This window comes from Cornus florida, unplaced genomic scaffold (genome assembly GCF_030987335.1).
Source record: "Cornus florida cultivar Cherokee Brave unplaced genomic scaffold, ASM3098733v1 CherokeeBrave_3.0.0_Hap2_Chr01, whole genome shotgun sequence".
Taxonomy (NCBI): Eukaryota; Viridiplantae; Streptophyta; class Magnoliopsida; order Cornales; family Cornaceae; genus Cornus; species Cornus florida.
This window is the reverse complement of record NW_026775571.1, coordinates 66315134-66328875: the sequence shown is the minus strand read 5'-3', so window position 1 is coordinate 66328875 and position 13742 is coordinate 66315134. Positions and strand designations below refer to the sequence as shown.

At 31.2% G+C, this 13742-nt stretch overlaps 1 protein-coding gene across 1 annotated transcript; it reads right to left on the bottom strand.

Annotated features, from left to right (window-relative positions):
- Positions 1-9653: 9653 nt before the first annotated feature.
- LOC132273765 (uncharacterized) lies at positions 9654-10506 on the bottom strand. Its single transcript, XM_059774826.1, has 3 exons — positions 10184-10506; positions 9778-10015; positions 9654-9728 (listed from the first exon to the last, which is right to left on the bottom strand). Exons 1-3 carry the CDS (start codon positions 10504-10506, stop codon positions 9654-9656), a joined length of 636 nt encoding a protein of 211 aa, XP_059630809.1.
- Between the last annotated feature and the right edge of the window lie 3236 nt (positions 10507-13742).

The following is a 13742-nucleotide window of genomic DNA, read 5'->3' as shown; positions in this document are numbered from 1 at the left end:
TTGATTTGGTTGCCCACTTCAAGCATTCTCGGTTTCAATTACTTGATTTTATTGTCCACTTCAAGGTATTTTTGTTTCATTTCCTGGATTAGATTCATCGATTCAAAGCTCGTCTTACAAATTGCACATCCTTGCGTGCATTCTTGCCCAACAATTTTCTCAGACTTAGAAATTGCATAGTCCTGAATGAATTCCTCATCATACCACATATATATATATATTTTTTTTTTTTTGCAATTCTAATAAAAACAAAAAGCAAAACAAAAACAAAAAGAATAAAAATAAATAAATAAATATAAAATCCTATCAAGTAAATTCTTTAGTTTACAAAAAAATAAAAAACTATAAACACACAGGAAGTAAAAATTTTGAAAACAAGCATCATTGATTTCTTTGATCTTTCAATATCGAGATCTTTCTTTACATAAGTGTTTGTATAATGTGTTTATATATTCATATATTTATATATCTATGTATATGTTTAAAGTAATACATTGTTGATGCAATATATATGTATCTATAATTTGTATGTATATATAATTTGAAAATTTACAAAATTTTAGAGATATTTTAGTCTTTTAATTCAATTATTTAGGTTAAAGAGTTGTTTTGACAAAGACAAAGGGTATTTAAGTCATTTTATATCGTATCAGAACTGTTCAAACGGGGTGTGAGTGAAAAACGGAGCAAAAGTTTGTAACGTGAGTGATAGTTATTTTTTGAAGATGTTTGAGAGTGATATTTGGTCAAACCTGAGGGGGTATAAGTGAAATTAACCTAAATTTTATTTCTTTATGTCGGTTAGGTCCTAAAATTATTATTTCAACATCCAAATATTTTTATTTCCTTGTATTATTAGATGGCCAGCCAAAGACCCTAAAATTATTGTTTCCTTATTTTATTAGACTTCATTAAAATTTTATTTTCTTATTTTAGTAAGTTCCTAAAATTCTCAAATTAAAAGTCTCCTTAGGAAACTGTGATTCACAATTTCCTAACATTTTTATTTCCTTTAATACCAACTAATTGTACCTATTTCCTTACTGTAAGGCTTCTAAAATTTTTACTTCCTTACTTATATTATTACTAGTAAAAACCACGTAATCAAAGTTTATTTTATATTTTTAATTAAAAATTATAGAGAATTATCAAAATAAAATTTATTTTTAAATAATTAATTAGCAACTTGTTTGAGTAATAATGAAATCAAATATATATATATATATATATATATATATATATATATATCATGAACAACAAATAGTATTCTAAGAGTAAATATTAAAATTTAAGGAGTTACAAATTTTTACTTAAATAATTATTAACTATGATATAAATACTAATTTTAGATAAATATTAAAATTCAGAATTTTAAACCATTAGTCATAATTGTAAATCATAATAGGTCAACAACATAAAATAGTAAAACTTATTAAGTATTAGGTTTGCATGTGAAGAACTTACATCCTAAAAATTATTTCAACTAAGTGTATAAAATAATTCTAACTACTTTTTTGACTTTGGGTGTGAAGCTTTAATGGAGTTTTTATTTGTTTGCTTGGACAAGGTTGCTTTAGCGGACTTTTTATCACAATATAAGTTTAACAATGGGGTGATATTGGTGGTGATAATTTAAACCCACCATTTACGAATGTTGAATAGTGAAAAAATGAAGTATGAGACAAATATTGCAAAAAAATCACAAATATAATTGAATTTGTGACTTTGTGTACTTTGATTTCTACATATAAAATGTAATTAGGATAATATTAATTAATAAATATTTTTATATTTAAGAAAAACTTATAAAAAATCTTTTTTATATTAATTAATAAATATTTTTATATTTAAGAATTCACCAAAAATAAAAAATAAAAAATAAAAAAATGGGAAAAAATTCAAAATTTTTATAAATATTTTTATATTTAAGAATTCACCAAAAATAAAAAAATAAAAAAATGGGAAAAAATTCAAAATTTTTACATACCAACAAAACTCAAAATAATAAATTAATATTTAACCCAAAAAAATAATAATAATAACTGAAGAAAAAAAAATTAACATAAAAAACAAAAAATTCAGCAACAAATTGAATTCAAAATCAAGTCCAACCCAAACTCAAAAAACATTGAAATGCTGACTAAAAATATTAAATTAAGAATGAAACAAAAATAAAAACTTGAAAAAAAAATTATAATCCAAAGTAAACTCATAAAGAGTAAAATAAAAATAAAAACTAAAGAAAAAAGAAGAATGATATATACTTTTGAAAAATAAAAAGTAAAGAAAAAAATTACAATAACAACATTCATAAATATAGATTATTATTATTATTTTAACAGTATATTATATTACAACTTTATAATGGGCATTTACTTATATTATTAGACTCCTCCTTAGCAATTTAACTGAGAGCAAAAATGATTTGATTCATTCTAAAATTTTCATTCCATATTCAATCAAAATTCGTAATTCTATTATTATCTAATTATTTTTTCCTCATCGCCTTCTTTGACCTTTTTATTGAATATAATTAACTAATAATTAAGCTTACAAAAACTAACTAATAATTGTGAAAATTAATATTTAAATAATTTTATAATAATGAAAAAAAATATTATTCACTTGATTCATAATAATAATAAGAAAAAAAACATAAAACCACCCTCAAGTATCAAAAATCAGCATTTTACCCCCCTGAACTACAAAATTGAGCAAGTCAGTACCTCAACTATCAGAAATGAGCAGTTTGACCCCTGGCAGTCTTTTCCGGCTTATTTCAAGCAATAGATGGAGCGTGTGAGTTTACTTTCTGACATAATTCCAAAACTACCCTTGTAATATGACCATTGTAACCCTGTGCCTATATATATATACACAGATGGGTAACAATTATCAGAGGAGCTGATACTTAACACCGGCGACCACTGTTTCACAACGCCGAAAATCAGAGACTGTTCCAGCGATGTACGAGCATTGAGTTACGGACCGGCAGGACAAGGTTTTGAACAGGGGAAAGTACTGTAGCCATAGGGACAAAACAAATTTGTGCAACATCTTCCTTGGGCAAAACCCCAACCAATTAACGACGACCACCGATCACGATCAACTGTGTAATCAAGAACCAAATCTCTCAGCAACAAATTTTTAGTTTTTTTTTTAATTATTTTTATTATTTATTATTATTATTATTATTATTATTATTATTATTATTATTATTTTTGGGGTAAAATCTGTACAACATCTTCCTTGGGTGAAACCCCAACCAACGACAACCACCGGACAGGGACTCCAATTACCACAACAATACCACAACTCATGTTTTCTTAGCTCTCTAATCATTTATTTGATCAATCGTTGAAGCTTCAATCTCTTATTTTAGGACAGATAATCGATTGATATCGAATTTCTTGAAAATTTGTTATATAAAGAGGTCATCGGCATCGTCATCATCATCATCTCCACCATCATTAATGTCGCTGGAATTGCGCCACCACAATTGAGCCTATCCCTCACTGCCTCAACATCAACTCTCTACCGCTGTCAAGCACCGAGAATGAGCGGAGGCTGATTTGGGCAAAGAAACCATGCAAATTCCAACAACATCCCTAAACTGTACAAGAAATTTGCAAACAATATAAAGTCCGTAAAATTCATAAACAAAACAGAGTCTGATCGCAGTGGCCACCAAAATCCCAACCTATGGTGTGTTGAACCATTTCGATCTTACCCCAAAAAACTTAGGCAAAAGATCTAAATCTGCCATACCTAGAATTTAACAAGCACTACTGCTTAACAGTCTTGGTAGCCTCATCGGAATCAACAGTCTTAGTAGCCTCATCGGAACTCGCAACAACATCGTCCTCTAGTACCTTCGTTCACTCCATCACTCACCCGTATCACCCACTTTGGATCTGTTAACAACACCCGATGCGACGTTATCTCCTTTCTCTTATCTTCTTTAAGCACCGAGGACCTCTGGATTTTACACTTTGAAATTTTAGCAATATAAGATGTATATAACATGAGGGTATTGATGGTATTTCCTAAATTTAGTTTTATTTATCTTTCTTTAAATGTTAATTATAATGGGGCAATTTTGTAAATGTGCAATGGCGGTGACCGGAAAAGACTGCTAGGGGGTCAAACTGTACATTTCTGATAGTTGTGGTACTGACTTGCTCGATTTTGTAGTTCAGGGGGGTAAAATGCTGATTTTTGATAGTTGAAGGGGGTTTTATGCTTTTTTGCCTAATAATAATAGGGTAAAGTACAACAACACCATTTAAGGTTTGTCAAAAGGACATCCAGATACAAATTACCCTATTTTGGGACAATGACACCCCTTCAAGTTTGTAAAATTGGAGAAAAAGACCTTTATAATAGTAAATTAACTTTATTACCCTTTGATATAACATTTTAATTGACTTAAATATCCTTGGATCAAACCAAACGCAAACCCAAACCCAAACAAGCCTTTCTCCCTCTCTTTCTATATGTATACACACCCTATATATACCATTACCACCACACCCCAGCCGCCGCCGACGCATAAGAGAGAAAGGGATAGATTGTTTCAGGTCGAAACTTGATTATTCTAAAATGTTCGGAGGTTTCGCGATGAAGAAATTGCTTCATCTTATGATGAACTGTTTGCAGAACCAAAAAAAGGCGAAAATCTCTCTAAGAAGGCACGGTGATTGAAAAGAGACCCATCAAACCCAACGAATATGGCTTTCCACTCAAACAGAAGATGATTTTTGGTGATGTAATTCCATTTCTATAAGGGATTCTATGCTTTTAGATTGTAACTTTACCTTCTTTTTTTTTTTTTTTTTTTTTTTTTTCCTAGTTGGTACTCACACACATATCTCTTCTGAGACTTGAACCCTTGACCTCCATTTGGGAGGTAAGAAACCGATACCGCTAGACCACTGGCCCGTTGGTAACTTTACTTTTTTTTTGGTCAATTAATGGAATCTTTCTTGCTTGCCTTGAATTAAAAAGAAAAAGAAAAAAACCTAGTGAATAAATCATGATTTTTCTTTCCCCAACATATTATCTTCTCTCTCACATATAAACCCTAATTTCTAAGCTTCATATAATTTTTGTGAAGGAAAATGGGTCTATGCCATGGTGTACTTGTTTGATTTTTGTAAAGGAAAATGGGTTCGAAGGAAGTGTGTCATGGTGTACTATTGTTTGGGTCTTTTTTGAAGATCAAAGACAATCAAAGAGAGGGTGGCGAGGTGGGACATAGTAAACAAAGAGATGGAGTAGAGAGAGAATTTCACAGGAGTGAATAAATTTTAGACAGACAAAAACTGTAGTCTGAAATGAAGATAAGGCTTCTGATACTTTGGCTTTTTGAGGGCAAATTAGTCTTTTTACATGGTTGAACATTTGTTTGCTAGCTCATGAAATAAGTGAATCAGGTGGCAAAATCAGGAATGATCAAAGGGGTGTATATATATATATATATATATATATATATATATATATGATATTTGCTTGCAAATATCATAAGAGGATGTCATTATCCCAAAATAGGGTAACTTGTATCTGAATGTCCTTTTGGCAAACCTCAAGGATGTTGCTATCAGGGGCGAAGCTAGGGGTGGGCCAGCAGTGGCCATGGCCTCCCAAACTTTCGTAAACTTTTTATTTATACTCCTAAATATTAATTACTTTGTAGGTTTGCCCCGTAAATTCAATTGAAAGTTTATGTCTTCTTAAAATTTAGTAATTTTTTAACTTGGACTCTTTTAACTATATTTTTAAAAGCTCGAATTTAAGAATTTTTATAATTAATGTATAATTTTTTTAAACTTTAATTACATAGTACAAACCTAGCCCCCAACCTCAAATTTTTGGCTCCGCTCCCGGCTGTTATACTATACCCATAATAATATGAGTTGCTCTAATGTCAAAGAATTTCATTGCAATAAATATTATTAACCTATGAAAAGGCCTAAGGCCCAAAATTATATTGAGCAATACCCGGCTATACATACAACCCTCTCCTTATACGGGTCATAAAATAAAGGGTAAAGTGTAAAAAATCCCTTGAATTATTGGTTTTTTGTAACTAACCCTGAGCTAAAGATTGGCCCCCTAAACTATTGATTTGTTGCAATTAAGGACAAACCCATCACAAAAGACTATTTTACCCTTTGTTACTAATTTTGTCATTTCTTATTAAATAATTTTTTTATTATATTTTCTCTTATTTAAATATTAATTATACCATTTACCTTAATTTTATAATTAGTATCTATTAATTATAAAAATGGGAAAAAATAAATAAATTTGTAGGCTTGTAACTATCATTTTCTAAAATGATTAACTTATTATAATAAAACTTATAATACTCACTCTAAAAAAATTTAGCATAAAAAAATATCTTCTTTTTCAAACAATATTCATGAAAAGTAATAAATTACGTAAATAAAAAATATCTTCTTTTTAATGCAATATATTCATGAAAATAAAGAAATGACTTAAATTATTTCAAAATTTTCTATTTAAGATTTTTATTTAAATAATTAATTAAAAAAATTAAAGGCAAACTTATGCAAATTTAATGGAGAATATTTCATCAAATTAGTATGAATTTTTTTCATAATTTATTTTAACAAGAAAAATATATCAAGTGTAATTCAATAATAAAGGGTATTATGGTCATTTAATGAAAAATAAGTAAGACAATGGGGTATTTTACTACTAAATGTGATAGTTTAGGGGTTTTATGCACAAAACATAATTCAGGGAATTATTTACAAATTTATCCTAAAATAAAAGAAAACTAATATAGGTTATGCTCCATTTGTCCGCATATTCTTTTTAGTTAGACCTTTTCTATGATCTTCTATATGATTTGCCTTCCACTGCCTTATAAAACTCCGATTTGAAAAAAAAAAAAGAAATTTAAAATTAAATTAGTGTGTGTGTGTGTATATATATATATTTGGGTTATATCAAATATTATTGTAAATTTTTATTTAGTTTTGGATAGTAATAAGTAATAACTAATTTGGTTTTAGAGGGATAACATCATTTTGGTAACAAGTATCACATGGGTAGAGCTGGAAGCACCTATTCTTAGCATGACCAGTTTTTCTACAGTATGCACGTATGGTAGAACTCCTCAAAAACCAACATCTTAACTTCAAAACTCTTTTCAAATTCTATTTCAAGTTTTAACCTTTTGGAATGAAAAATCAGAGCTCAAATCGGATTTTTTTGACCATGTTGATTCTGATTTGATTCATGTCTCTCTTTTTTATAGCTTGCGGGTGGCAGCATCAATGCAATAGTTAAAAGAACGTCTTGTGCATACTATATTTGTAGAGGGAACTCTTATCCTCGTACTAGAACATTGCCCTAGTCATGTCAAATATCAGTCTAAGTATGGATAGAAGTATTACTTTAGACCTTAACATACGTATATTTAGGATTCGAATATGCAAATATTCAGCGCTTATCAATGTATTTTCATATATGTATAAGTTATACTATAAACTTTTATTTATTATCAATTTTACATATAATACAATTTTTTTTTTTTACAAGTTAGTGTATATATATACATGATTGATGAATGATACCCAAATTTCACAGTGACCGTTATCAAGTTACTGATTTGTTGATCGAAATTCTTTACTCGATGCAATCCCTCCTAGGTGTGGGAGTGTCCATGGATCCCTCCAAAACCTAAGATTAAGATTATATCCGTTCCTTGTAACAAGAGGAAATATTAATTTCCTCCAATATCACATGAAACATTTTTTTTAATTAAATTTATTATATTCAGCATCAGCCGACAAGAGTAATGCTACTTTATATATATATATATGAAAATGTCACAATAATTGTGTGTGCTGATTATTCATACTAAAGCCATTAAAAATGTACAAAGTTTTTCTTCATAACAAGTGCGTTAAAATGTGAAAATTTAACTTCAAATCACCATAATTAAAATGTTATTTTACCCTGTCATCTGTTCCATATACTTGCAATAATAAGGTTAATAATTGGGTCAAGAATTTTTTTTATTTGAAAATGAATATAACTTGGAACTAACTTATTAATTTATTATTGTACAATGTAAAAGACGACAATGTTGGGGGTTGTCCACCACAAGGCAAGGCTTGTTACTTAGGTCCTTTCTTATGGGGGCCCCATTTTTTTTTTTTTTTTTTTAGATAAAGGTAAATTTTATAGAATGAAGAATATACAAAGCCTGAGATAGGCAATTACAAAGCCCAATCCAAAACAAATATAACTCTAAAGACAGCCCGTATAAGGACAACTCAGGCACAAACAACCCACATGGCTAAGCCTGCTCCATTAAACACCCATGATTCATGACAGTTAGTCGCAATTCCGGTGATCAGCCTATTGAGGCAAACAGTTGACGCAACCATGGAAGTGGAGCTTCTGAGACCATTCCTAGTCTGGAGGTCGTGGGGGAGGACGAAGCATGGACCAAGGAATGCTCTAATCAGATATAATCTGCCTGTTAATTGGAGAGTCCAGTGGAGGATCAACAATGAGTTTTAGTCGAATTAATTCCTCCAAATTGTTCAAAATGGAGTTCGCAGAGAGACTTTTCCTCTTGAATACCCTTCGATTACGTTTTGACCAGATGTTGTAGACCATAGTTGTAAGTGCCATCCTAGAAGTATGTGCTCTGTAGTCAAGCGCCTTGCCCTTCCATTGGTGAACAGCCCATGCGATCAATTCATTCCACGAGGAGGGGAGAATGTCAAAGCCACAACGTGCTTGTATAAATGTCAAAATGGGTGAATGGAAATAGCACTGAAAGCAGAGATGGTTATGTGATTCTGGAACCAGATTTCACAGGTGACACAGGTTTGGTGTATTCAGGTAAGAAGTGCAGTCCCTATCTAATGTGGCCAGTCTGGATTGGATGGCATGCCATAAGATGAATGAGTGTTTTGGGATCATTAGTGTAGTCCAAACCAGGTGTGTCTAAGGGAGGGAGGGGATATATTGTGTGAGGTAGTTAAGGGTGTTAACAATAGAAAATTTTCCTGATGGTGATGGAATCCAATGTAGTTTATCAGGAATCAGAGAATTTGGCTGAGGTAAGAGGTTGTGGAGGGAGAGTTGAGGAATGATGTTGGTGATGGTGGTTGGGAATGTCCAAGAAGAATCAGTGATGAAAGCACTTACTTTGGTCATACTGTCAAATGAGGTAGAAGAGATTTGTTGACAATTGACCCTAAGATGCAAAGGACCAAGGTGTGATCAACTGTCAAACCAGAAATTGGATTTCAGACCATTACCAATTTTGAGCTTGACAAGAGGTCTGATAGCAGATCTAAGCTGGAGCAGCTTCCACCATGTCCAAGAACATTGACTTGGAGTACCAATTTCCCAAATACTCCAAACTTTCAGTAAGTGTTGACCCATGTGATCCACAACATGTTTTCCTTAACCTTGATGATGTTCCAAAGGTGTTTCATGATAGCAGTTATATTCCACAATTGCAATTCAGGTATACCTAAGCCATCAGCCCTCTTCAGCAGACAAAACAGAAGCTCACTTCACCTTTGCTCCATGCTTCTTCAGCTCAGGTCCAGACCTTAAGAATGCTCTAAAAATGCATGTGAGTTCATTAATAACACTCATTGGAAGGATGAATTTGGTACTCCATTAGGTTTGAGTACTAACGAGGATGGATCTGATGAGTTGGACCCTTCCTGCAAAGGATAGAAGTTTGTAGGACCAGTGTCTAATTCTTGTTGTAACCTTATTAATGATTGCTTTGCAATCCACATCTTTCAGCATGGTAGAAATCAAAGGTACACCTAAGTATCTTATGGGAAGGCACCCTTGCTCAAATCCAGCAATGTTAAGAACGGCAAATTCAACTGCAAGTGCCACACCAGAGAGGAAGATCTGGCTTTTTCCTTGGTTACCATGGAGTCCAGAAAGGTTAGAGAATATTCTTGTGGCCCTAAGCAATGTTTGCAAAGAGGGAACACTTCTATGGGAAAAAAACATAACATCATCAGCAAATATCAGATGAGTAAGAGCTAGTTCTTTACATCTCTAATGGTACTTCAAGGGGTTTGAGGAGGTTATCTTGCTTAGGATGGAGGATAGTACTTGCATAGCAATCCCAAACAATGATGGTGATAAGGGATCATCTTACCTTAGCCCCTTGGCTCCTTTAAAATGACCATGGAATTCTCCATTGAGGGAGACAGTGAATGAAGTAGTGGTTATATATGATTCCACCCAAGTTATGAAAATGGCAGGGAATCCCATGAGCTTGAGAGTGTCCAAAATAAAGTCCCAATTACTGGTATCAAAAGCCTTCCTTAGGTCAATTTTCATTGTGCATCTAGGTGAGCATATGGATGTATGGTATCCATTGAGTAATTCTTGTGCTATTAGGATACTATCTTCAATTTGCCTACCTTGAATAAAGTCCCAATTACTGGTATCAAAAGCCTTCCTTAGGTCAATTTTCATTGTGCATCTAGGTGAGCATATGGATATGTGGTATCCATTGAGTAATTCTTGTGTTATTAGGATACTATCTTCAATTCGCCTACCTTGAATAAAGGTTGACCGGGATGGGCATACGATGGAGGGAAGTATGGGTTTAAGCTTGTTGGCAATGAGTTTTAAGGCACATTTATAGATGGTAGTGCAACAAGATATGGGCCTAAACTCATTAAGTGGAGTGGGGTTTGTGACTTTGGGAACCAGTGAGATGTATGGATTATTGATTTGTTGCTGCCCAGTGATGACGAACTCTCTAATGGTAAATGTCCTCATTCGAGGGTATTGCTAACAAAGCAGGTTTACATTCAGGGCCTTATCATTTCTTATGGGCCTTTGTTTCAACCATCTGCTCTCCTTTAAAACCCAACAAAAATTTTCAATTCATTAAATAAAATTTGACCTGGGAAGTGAACATATAGATTAATGAAAATTTTGAAGTTATGTTTTAAATTTGACCTCATTTACCTCAATGCGTTCGAGTAGACTAATGAGAGGGCGAGGAAATGGAGTACTGGTGATTGAAAAATAAATTAATTGATTTGGTCGGTGGGAAAAGAAATGATTAAAGGAAAAAAAGAGCTTAAAGGAAATCATTCTTTTATCTTTCTTTTTTTTTTTTTTTTTTTTTGTGTTTATAAATAAATTTATTTATTAAAAAAATAAATAAATATTTTTCTGTTTATAAATAAATTTATTTATTAAAAAATAAATATATATTTTTACCTGGTGAGTCAAACTGGACTCTCACACTATTCAAGAAGGTGCCTCTACCAATTGAGTTATCCAACTCACCAAAAAAAATTATATATTATATTTAATAAAATACCAACACAATATTATCAGTAGTTAAAATTTGTGACATATCATGTGGTACATATGTTTCACTTTTGGCCAAATTTTTGGGACTAATTTTGTAAAATCAAAGTGGTCCACATATTGTTTTTAGTTACATCTCTTCTATGATCTTGTTTATGTCTGCCTTCCACTGCCTTATAAAACTCTGATTTGGGATTTTTTAATGGCTTTGTTGGAATAAACCGCAACCAGAGAAAGAGAATAATGGGTTAACATGAGAGATTATAAAGTCTTCGAAAAAAAGAAAAAGAAAAGGGTAAATTATACTCACACCCCCTGAAATTAGGCCATATTTCAGTTAGATGAAAATTTTAATTTTAATTTTCACTTACACCTCAATTTACTTTTTGTCTGTAAATTGACCTTTTTACCTTCAAATTTTTAATACAAAATATATATAATTTTAAATAACAAAAAAATCCCTTTGTTAATATATATATATACACATTGTTTGTACACGTGGCCCCGAGACCACCACGTAGCAATCTTAACCGTCGCACACATCAACACCTTCTCTAATCATTCTCTCACACATACTCCCCTAAAGCTGCAAACCTATTTATTTACCGCTTTCTCTCTCCTCCAAACTTTCTCTCTCTGCACTCTCACATCTCCGCAATCGTCTTGAACCATCTCATCCTCCTCCTCGTAACTCCCACCACTCTTTTCAACACTGTCACTTTTGAGTCCATCTCGGACCGAGTCGCAAAGTCCCAACCCACCTTTGCACAGTTCGGCGTCAAAGCCCTCCCTCACTGTATCAAAGGCGACAGGGAAGCGGCGACGGCAGAATTTGGACAGGTGTTGTGGCCGGAGTTTGGTTGATGAGAGCTTGCCGCCGGAATTTGGTTGATGGGTTAGGTATATAGGTGACGCCGGTAAGGATGAAGAAGTTTGGTTGATGGGTTGGGTCTGTAGGTGATGAGTTTGGTTGATGGGTTTGGTCTGTAGGTGACGCCGGAAAATCAATATTCCGACAGCCAGAAAACAATTCTCCTTCTCTGAGTTTCGATGCTATTCGATTCTTCTTCACTACGATACACATGAGAACAAGGTAACGATTTTGTTTCCACAAAAGTTTTTGGACGAATTGATTTGTGTGTGTGATTTGAATGAAGTTATCTGCATGACCGAAGATAGTGATAGTGTGATGTGAGATTGTAATTAATGGTTTCGCCTTTAAAGCTAGCTTATGCAGATGTATGTGAAGTTGTTCAACCTAACCTCATTAATTTCCTTTTCTATAAATAGTTATTTACCAAAAATAAAAAATAAAATTTTTAAGAATCAAGTAATTGATTGTATTTAGATTAATTAATTGTGCCATTAGCAGACAAAACATATATATAAAATCTCCAGGATGTGTTATTTGATCATAATTGGTCTAAGAACACTAATCTTGAACTATAGAGAGGGCAGGACCTAAAATCTCAATAATTTTTGGTTAGATTTAATGGGGGAGGCCCGATTTGCACTTTACTTTTCTATGTATATGTATGTACTACAATTTTATATAAAATGATTTTTATATCTTTAATTTTACAAATAAATAATTATTACTTTTTAAATGACACAATTTTACTTTCAAATTTTTTTTTTAATATTTAATATTTTAGACCTTTTTTTAAAAAAAAAAAAACAAAAATTTGAATAATAATTTGTTTCCAAGAACAAAAAGAAAAAAATTATGTTGAATAAATTCTCTTCTGACTGGACCAAAAAAAAAAAAAAAAAAATGTAACAATTAAAAAAATTATCTCTTTTTATAGAAAAAAAAATTATTTATTAAAAAAATTATCTCTTTTGTTAAGATTAAAAAAATAAAAAGTGTGAAAAAAGAAAATTAAAAATATATATATTTTTATTAAATAAATTATCTCTTTTGATAAAGATACAAAATATATATTATATATTTATATTTCTACTGAATAAATTATTTCTTTTGACGTGATTCATAAAAAATCATAAAAGTTTTTTTTACCTCTTTTGATAGGGCTAAAAAAAAAAAAATTTAAATTTGTTGAATAAATTATTTGTTTTGTTTGCACAAAAAAAAAAAAAAAAAAAAAAAAATAGAAGTTACTATTGAATGAATTATCTCTTTTGACTGTCAAAAATAAAATTATCAATATAGAATAAATTATCTTATTTAAGAGGACCTTCAAAAAGAAAGGAAAGTATAGCATTGAAGGACAAATAAAAAAATAATAAAAATAAAAAATAAAAAATAGAAAATTTAAGTTGCGTAAAAAGTTGTTGGCAGAATGGATATTATATATATATATATATATATATATACCAAAATATGATTGTGATGGATATATATATCTACCAAAATATGATTG